This window comes from Penaeus chinensis, chromosome 36 (genome assembly GCF_019202785.1).
Source record: "Penaeus chinensis breed Huanghai No. 1 chromosome 36, ASM1920278v2, whole genome shotgun sequence".
NCBI lineage: Eukaryota > Metazoa > Arthropoda > Malacostraca > Decapoda > Penaeidae > Penaeus > Penaeus chinensis.
The window spans coordinates 807,992-817,991 of record NC_061854.1 but is presented as its reverse complement, the minus strand read 5'-3'; the positions used below and the strand labels follow the sequence as shown (position 1 = coordinate 817,991).

The 10,000-nt window shown below is 38.5% G+C and overlaps 1 protein-coding gene across 1 annotated transcript in view; it reads right to left on the bottom strand.

Moving 5' to 3' along the window:
- LOC125044612 overlaps positions 1 to 7,689 on the bottom strand; it is a 9,851-nt gene extending 2,162 nt beyond the window's left edge. The window contains exon 1 of the mRNA XM_047641362.1: positions 6,198 to 7,689. Coding sequence (XP_047497318.1) covers positions 6,198 to 7,689 — 1,492 coding nt within the window. The remainder of the gene's footprint in view (positions 1 to 6,197) is intronic.
- Between the last annotated feature and the right edge of the window lie 2,311 nt (positions 7,690 to 10,000).

Genomic DNA, 10,000 nt, shown 5'->3' with positions numbered 1-10,000 from the left:
CTAAATGTTCTGAAAAAAGAAAGAAAGAAAAAAAATCGCTTCTGGCTCTGCTAGAGGCGACAAGCGGGTGACTTTCTCTGTCAATATCTAAAAAGAGGTTTGACTAATGTTTTGGCCTCACATGATACATTTATTCATCCACTGTTTTAGTAGGTGTAATAATAATGATGATGATGCTAATAATGCGAATGACGATGATGATTATGATAATGATCCTAATAACAATGATGATAATATTAATAACAATAATCATGATAATGAGGATGATAATAAAAATAGTAATAACAATAATGATGATGATGATAGTAATAACGATTAAAATAATAAAAAATAATAAAAGTAATAAAATAGAAACATTGACAATAATGATAATTATGATAATGACAATAATAATATTAATGATGATAATAATGATGATATAATAATAATATGATAATGATGACAATCAATAGCAGTGATAATGTAGTGATAACAATGATAATAATAGTTATAATAAAAACAATAAAGTTATAGCAAAAATATTAATAATAATAACAATAAAAATTGTGGTAATAATATTAATAATGATAGCAACAATAATAATAATGATAAAGATAATAATAATAGTAATAATAATAATAATAATAATAACAATAAAAAATATAATAATGATAATTATAATAACAATAATAATGATAATAATAATAATGATGATGGTGATAATAATAGTAATAATAACAATAATAATAATAATAATAATAATAATAATAATGACAATAACAATTGTATTGATAATAATAATATTAATAATGATGGGAGAGACAGAGAAAGGGAGGTAGGGAGGGTGGGAGGGAGAGGGAGGGAGAGAGAGAGAGAGAGAGAGAGAGAGAGAGAGAGAGAGAGACCGAGAGCGAGAGAGAGAGAGAGAGAGACAGGTAGTAGATAGATAGAGAGCAAGAGAGAGAGAGGGGAATAGGCACAATGGTTGCGTATGCCAATAACTTCTTTTGGCTGTTTTTATCTCCGATTTTTATTGCATATTTTTGCAAATAGAAAACGTAAAAAATAGCTGCAAATTACTTCCACTTTCTGACTGACAACATCCCCACGAAAAAATCTTTGAAGCAGAAACATCCGACGCGAAAATGCCAAGGCGGTGTGATCCAATAAGATTACAAATGCCACGTGTGATAATTGGGTTTTCATCCTTAACGTCTGGTGTTCGTTAACACTATGTTGCCGTTGCCCTTTCAAGTTAGCTGATTGGATACTCCACATTTTTTCTTTTTGTGTTTTATTGGCTTCTCAGGTTAGAGAGTTTCTGCAAGTAACAGTTTGTGAATTAATGGGTGGGATAAAAAGACTAAGAAAAATTGAATAAATGAGTGAATAAACGATTATAATAGATGTTTTCCTTTCTTAAAGTAATGTCTGGTAAAGCTGTCTCTCTCTCTCTCTCCATTTATCTATCCAATTCTTCCAGTCTATCGTATTATGTCTGTCTATCTATCTCTATTTCTCTCTCTCTCTTTCTCGCTCTCGCTCTCTCTCTCTCTTTCTCTCTCTCTCTCTCTCTCTCTCTCTCTCTCTCTCTCTCTCTCTCTCTCTCTCTCTCTCCTTCTCTCTCTTTATCTGTCTATCTATCTATCTATTAAGCTAATTCTGACCTACACATTCACACATACATTGAAAACACACGCATACACACACAAACAAAATCACACAAACACACATAAACAGACACACGCACACATACAAACTCGCACACACACGTACACATGCACATACACACAAATACACAGACACGTACACGTGCATACACACACCTATATTCCAAATTGATAGAGATGATAACAATAATAATGATGATAATAATAATAACGACAACGATAATAATAATAGTAATAATAATAATAATAGCAATAATAATGATAATATTGAAAATAATAATATTGATAATGGTTATTATTTTATTAGAAATAATGGTAATAATGATAATAGTAATTAACAGTTTTGATAATGATGATAATAATAACTAGTATTATAATCCTTATTATTGTTATCATTACTATTATTACCATTAATATTATCATCATTATCATTATATTCATTATTATGACAAAGAGTAATTATGGCACATTCTAAGATAATGATAATGAGGAGAGAATGACATGCTCAGATAATCTAAAGAGTAAATCTCAACGCCATGAAAATATTTCCGCAGACAATAGACACATGACTGTCGCTAATACCAAATGTAATAGAATCGGAATAGAGGAAACATGGTGTTTTCCGAGAATCCAGTCGTCTTCTCACACCCTTGTAGAATGGGGGAGGGGGAAAAATCCTTCGTATTATCGTGCTTTTGATATCTTCCGTCATCCTGTGACTTCTGGAAATATAGTGGCATGTGGTGTTCTTCGTTTCAGGGTTCTTTTGAGTATTTGACGAGGACATTGGCGCTGATTGTCTGCCTGTTTGGTTGTGTGTCTTTCTCTCTTTGCTGTCAGACTATGTCTTTCTGATGATATCCTTCTCTCTCTCTCAATATATATATATACATATATATATATATATATATATATATATATATATATATGTACATATACATATATATACATACATATATATGTATATATATGTATATATATGTATATATATTTATATATATGTGTGTGTGTGTACGTGTGTGTGTGTGTGTGTGTATGTGCGTGTGTGTGTGTGTGTGTGTGTGTGTGTGTGTGTGTGTGTGTGTGTGTGTGTGTGCATGAGTGTGTGTGCTTGTGTTTGTGAGTGAGTGCGTGTGTAAGTGTATGCGTGTGTGTGTGTGTGCGTGTGTGTGTGTATATGTGTGCATGTGCGTGCGTGTGCGTGCGTGCGTGTGCGTGCGTGTGTGTGTGTGTGTGCTCGCGTGTGTGCGTGTGCGTGGGTCTGTGATTGTATGCGTGTGTCTGTTTGTGTGTGTGATGTATGCATGTATATACATACAAATATATATATACATGTATATATATAGATAGATAGATAGATAGATAGATATATTGTTACACCTTCTTTGCTTTACATCCTCTCCTAGACGTCATGAAGGATATGTGAATCAGCCCATCGATTCATTATATCAGAATTAAATCTGAAATAATAGCTTTGAGTTAGACCACACTCCTTTGGCTAACATTTCCTGACAGATGACAAGTGTTTATTACACACCAAGATATCTATCTGCTCAAAGATGGGATAATACAAAGAATATATGTATTTGATTGGTATCAAAATCAAAAATAATGTTCAAGCTCATAAAACAATCACTTCACAAATGCTGAATGACTGTTACTTTCGAACGATTATTCAAAAATATATATATGAATACAGCAATGGTTATTCCGAAAAAAAGTACCATCATGTGCTCTCGATGGCTGTGAGGCCACTCGTTATTTAAATGAAATTTCCCTATTCTCATTAATTAACTTTACGTTTCATCCCCAAAGAACATTAAATCTGTACCAAAATTCAACACAACCATTATTGATATCTATATATCAAATCAAAGGTAGCAGCAGGCATCTCCCTTCCATACCCATATCATCTCGATAGCCTTTTCTTGATCCTCACATTTATATAAAAATAAGGAAAAACTTTTTAGTATACAAATATCGCTCCTGGAATAGAATTTTTATATTCTGTAATGCTCTACCAAAAAGTTACTACAATCTATATATAGATATCACTGGAAAAATAGAATTTGAGAGGATAAGTGTAACACTATATATATAGATAGATAGATACATAGATATAGATATATGTATATGCATGCGTGTATGTATATACATATAAAGCTAAATATAGATAGATAGACAGGTAATTTCATCAAAATTTCGTAAAAAAATAAAAAAGGGCTACAATCACGTCAAGAAAGACATTTTAAGATTAGTTGAGCATAATTCAAAACAAGGAACAGGCATATAATATTGGGGAATAGTATTTTTAATAATCGTCGCGTTCCGTTTTCTAAGAGAACGCCAATTCGTTTTCGAACCCTTGGTCATCTTGGAATCCGCTCTCATTAGGAATTCAAGGCCATCTTGGAATCCAGTGTTATCCCGGGATCCGGTGTTGTCCTAGAACCCAGGTTCATCCTGGAACCCAACCTCGGTTCCAAAGTCATTCTCATTCGTTTCGGACATGTCCCCAAAGTGAACGTTGATAACGTCATAGAGCGACTAGGCCTGGTCACAAGGGAAGGCGTCTTCGGGAAGGGTGCACGTGAGCGTCTCTTAGTTGGAAATCGTTTGGTTGCTCAGAAGAACGGGAAGTGGAGAGGAAGGATTGCTGTCCCTCAGCACACACACTTGAAACAGCTGGCACCCTACTGTAGTAGTAGTAGTAGTAGGCCCCCTGAAGTCATGTCTGACTATGGGTAGCGCTCGACATAGTTAAAACAAAAATATATAGAAAATAAACATTTATCCACACATGGCAGTACGCAGAGTGCACGGCGTACAAATTTATAAAATAAAGATAAAACAATGTTTGCATAGAGATAACATATGTAGAAGCAGCATAGAATTAACAGAAAGAACAAGCTTAGTGGGAACATTTCTTGCTGTGGCTGAGAAGGCCAATGCGAGCCTTGCAATCTCTGCCGCAGTTTGGACAAATGAAGGCGGAAGGTAGTTGCAGATGCTCGCCTGCTGTTGCCTTTCTTCTTGCACGTTTTTCAGCGACATATGCCTTCCATCTACTTTCCCCTTTAGGAAGCTGACGTTTCAGGGTTAGCTTCCAAGCATCCCTGTTTGCAGCAATTGTCTCCCAAGATGCCACGTCAATGTCCAGGGCTTTCATATCCCTCTTGCAGACATCTCTATACCTGAGTAGGGGGCGCCCTCTGACTCTCTCCCCTTCCACAAGCTCTCCATAGAGTAAGTCTTTAGGGATTCTGCCATCATCCATTCTGTGGACATGACCCAGCCATCTCAGTCGACGCTGCCTAAGCAGTGTGTAAATGGAAGGAAGGCCAGCTATTTCAAGCACCGCAACATTTGTCTTCCTTTCTTTCCACTTGATGCCAAGGATGAAACGCAGGTTTCTCAGATGGAATATCTGAAGACGCTCTTCTTGTCTAGCATAGGGTGTCCAAGTCTCGCTCCCATAGAGCAAAGTGCTCAATATACATGCACTGTAGACTGACATTTTTGTGCTGACTTTCAATGTGGAGTTCTCCCACACTCTGTCAGTTAGCTTTGACAGGGTACCTGCAGCTTTGCCTATCCTCTTGTTAATCTCTGAGTCTAATGAAAGCGATTCAGAGATGCTAGAGCCTAGGTACGTAAAATCCTCAACGACACCTAGCTCATAGTTGTCAATTTGGATTGAAGGCTTAATGGATGAGCCCTGAGACAGAATTTTGGTCTTTGGGAGGCTAATGATCAGGCCAAATTCTTTACAAGCTATGGAGAGGCGGTCCATCAAAAGTTGGAGCTCCTCTTCTGTGTGAGTGGCAATGCCAGCATCATCAGCAAATAGCATGTCTCTGATCATAGCCTCTCTTACTTTGGTTTTTGCTCTGAGTCTAGCAAGGTTGAAAAGCCGCCCATCGGACCGAGTCCTAAGGAAGATACCCTCTTTCACATCACCAAAAGCGTGTTTAAGGAGCATTGAGAAAAAGATCCCAAAGAGGGTTGGGGCTAGGACGCAACCTTGCTTCACGCCGTTGCGTATGTCAAAAGGCTCAGACAAATTTCCATCAAACTGCACTGTCCCTTTCATGTTCTGGTGGAAGGATCTAACTAGACAAAGGAGCTTTGGAGGGCAGCCAATTTTAGAAAGCGCCAAGTACAGTCCCTCACGACTAACTGTGTCAAACGCTTTAGTCAGATCGACAAAAGCAAGAAATAATGGCATATTTTGCTCCCTGCATTTCTCCTGAAGCTGTCTCGATGCAAAGATCATGTCAATAGTTGATCGGCCTGCCCTGAAACCACACTGAGATTCAGGATAGACACGCTCAGCAAGCTTTTGTAACCTGACAAGAAGAACTCTTGCATATACCTTGCCCACTATACTAAGGAGAGATATGCCCCTGTAATTGTTGCAGTCACTCCGTTCACCTTTATTCTTGTAGAGAGTAACTATCTTAGTATCTCTCATGTCCTGTGGCACTTCACCTTCTGCCCAGCAACAACAAAGAAGATCATAAATAGGTTTAAGGAGGACTGTCTGACACTGTTTGATTAAATCAGGAGGTATCTCATCACTTCCTGGAGCTTTACCAGGGGCAAGCTGGTCAATAGCTTTACTCAGCTCAGAGATTGTAGGCATCTCATCAAGCTCATGTAAAACACTAAGTTGCTCCATCGCAGCAAGTGCAGACTCAGAAACAGTGCTCTGCCTAGAGTATAGGACAGAATAATGCTCTTTCCAGCGATCCAACTGCTTACCCTTGTCCACAATAAGTTCTCCAGAGGAGGATTTCAAGGGGGCAGATTTGATCTGAGTAGGCCCTGTTGCAGTCTTAATGCCCTCATACATGGCTCTGATATTGCCTGTAGCAGAGGCATTTTCAATGTGCTGACTCAGCTCCATCCAGTAGTCATTGGCGCAACGCCTGACTATCTGCTTGGCCTCATTTCTGGCTTGCCGGAGCTTGTACAGATTTTCTCTACTGGGGTGCTTGTTGTACACACACTGCATTTGCCTCTTTTTCACAATAACAGGATTAAGTATCTTAGACTTTGTCTCAAACCAGTCAGAAGACTTGGTTTTTTTTCTACCAAAGGTTGCAAGTGCACAGCTGTGCATTGCAGATTTCAAAGACTGCCATCGCTTTTCAGCTTGATCTGACTCTATGATTGAATATTCCTTTTCAAAAAGGTTTGTAAATTGTGACACAAGCACAGGATCCTGCATGTTTGCAGTGTTCAGACGAGGCTTTCCCTTAGCCTTAGAAAAGAACATCTTATTTGGAGAGAGCTTAACTTTGCAACAAACAAGCAAATGATCAGTATCACAGTCAGCACTGTGATAAGAACGAACAACTTTGATGGAATTGAGGTTTGATCTACGAACAAGCACAAGATCAAGCTGATGCCAATGCTTGCTGCGTGGATGTCTCCAAGAAACTTTATTCTGAGGTTTAGTCTGAAAGAATGAGTTAGCAACGCAAAGATTGAGACGCGTGCAAAATTCAAGAAGTCTCTGACCATTTTCATTAACTTTGCCAACATTGAGTTTGCCTAAACAAGAAAGCCAAGCCTCGTAATCACTACCAACACGGGCATTGAAATCGCCAAGTAGAATAACTTGGTCTTTTGGAGGAACTTTCAGAAGGGTGGCACAGAGATTTTCATAAAACTCATCTTTTGTGTCAGAGGAGGCCATGAGAGTTGGCGCGTAGACACTGATGAGTGTCACAGGGCAAGTGGTGGTGTTGAGTCTCATTGTGAGAATACGTTCAGAGCCGTTTGTTGGAGGTTCAATCATTTTCAACAGACTATTCTTCACAGCAAAGCCGACACCATGCTCCCTTCTCTCATCTTTTGGCTTGCCATGCCAATAGAAGGTATAGTCTTTCTCGCGTAGGCTAGCTGCCTCTGCAAGGCGCGTCTCCTGCAGTGCAACAATGTCGACATCAAGTCTAGAGAGCTCATTGTTTATAACTGCAGTTTTTCTAAGGTCATTTATGCTTCCAAGGTCAACTGAAATACCAGTAAGCATAGTCCTGACATTCCAGGTTCCCAGTTTCAGAGCTGGTCTCTGTGATTTTGAGTGAGTTTTGGCAGGTGTATTTATTAAGACTAGCTTTTCGGCTTTTGGCCTAGCCCCACACACCTAGGCGAAGCAAGCTAGAATGGCACGGGAATTCACCTAATTTACCGGGGGCTGCCCAGCTTAAGGAGGGCGGTAGATTTCCAATGGGGCGCGATGACCCCTCCCACCGACGGTAAGAGACCCCTAGCGCTCGTCATGACGGCCATTTGTCAGAGCTTATAACCGGTAAACTGCCTCTCACCCGTGTTGTTTCTCCACTGAGCGTGAGCCCAGCGGACTGGAGTGTCCTCTCCAATGTTGTAAGAATGTGGATGGATGAGTGAGTGTCGAGCGGTGCCTGGGCAAAAACAAAAAATAATAACACAAAGAAAAAAATAGAAATAGGAGTACAGATGCTGCCCAATAATCAGTGCTCCCCTCTACTTCCCAGTGATTACACAGGCGAGGCATCCGAGATGACATCAACCTGCCACAAAGGGACGCAGATTTTTGGTAGGGTTGATCTCCCTAGGCATTGTCTTTACAAGACAGGTTTCCCTGGCCATTGTCCAACAAGTGGATCATCTGCCCAGCGTAGTGGGTTTGGACCATAACTGATATATACACCAGCTGCTCCGCGACCCCAAAAGTCACATGCTCCAATGACTTTGCCTTTGATCTTCAGTCAACGACCAAAGACCTGACCCTGAAGGCACAGGCCATGACACAGGTAGTACTGGCTTACATGGTACCAGTAGCTTCCAGCCGGAGCTGGCCTGACCCTACTGCATATTGGCAAATATACCCATACTGTCTCTCCTCGCAGCTGAAGGACTCCATTGTGTCACCTGTTAGCACCTGTGGGATAAAGAGTGTCAACGATGAAATGGATAGTTGAAGTAGATTTAAATAAGATTATATAGCAAACAGATAAGGAATAAACGCAAGAATTGAATCAGTTCACAGTAATATTCATGCTCAAATATTCCATACGTACCCCCCACAAGCCCCCACCAAACAGCTGCTACTTAGCCACTTGACCCACACCACTGACCTGCTTGTGCGATATCCGTCATGCAAGATGATTAAATGATTTTAATGAAATAGACACCCTTGACCTGCAAAATGAGCTTCATCTTTCACAAATAGTCAACTTTCTCACTTATGAACAAAGACCCATGGATTTGATCCTTACAGATTTACATGACTGGTACCAGCCTCCTCTACCATATCCTCCTGTCGGCAGCAGTGCGATGTCCGTCATGCAAGAGTTGGTTTCTCTGCTGAATGAGGCATTTGAAGCGGCCCGTGATCCAGGGTAGATCCGATGGGTGTGTGCTGAGTGTCTTTTCTGGTAAGGAGTGGTGAAAAGCCGTTGTGACGGTCGAGAGGTAGTAGTGCCACTTGCCTTCCACATCAACAGCAGTAAGAACGTCTGTCCACGGATGTTGGGTAATCCATTGCCCAAACTGTATGATAGAGGACTGTGTGAGTGGCCTGTATTTCTGGTTTTGGTCTGCTTTGGCTGACAGACGGTGAGTGAAGCAGCCATAACATTGAAATGTGTCTGCTGCTGCCGACAGGAGGATATGGTAGAGGAGGCTGGTACCAGTCATGTAAATCTGTAAGGATCAAATCCAGGGGTCTTTTATATATATATATATATATATATATATATATATATTTACATATATATATATATATATATATATATATATATATATATATATATATATATTTAATATATATATATATATACATATATATATATATATATATATATATATATGATAGAGAGAGAAAAAAGAGAGAGAGAGAGAGAGAGAGAGAGAGAGAGAGAGAGAGAGAGAGAGAGAGAGAGAGAGAGAGAGAATTAAATGTATATATGTGTGTGTGTATATGTGTGTGTGTAAGTCTAAATATATATATATATATATATATATATATATATATATAACATCACCCTAACAAAAATAATAATAGTAGTAGTAATAATAATAATTATTATAATATAATAATAATTACAACAATAAACAATAATCATAATAATATTCATAATGATAATATTGATAATTATTATAAGAATAATATTAGTGATAAAAATCAAAACAAAATTAATGATAACTGTAATTATAAGAATAGTAATAATAATAATGTGTATATATACATATACATACACACACACACACACACACACACAACAAACAACAAACAAACTAACAATCTATAGTAAAAATAACAACAAAAGAAGGAAGAGAAACAAAATAACAAAAGACAA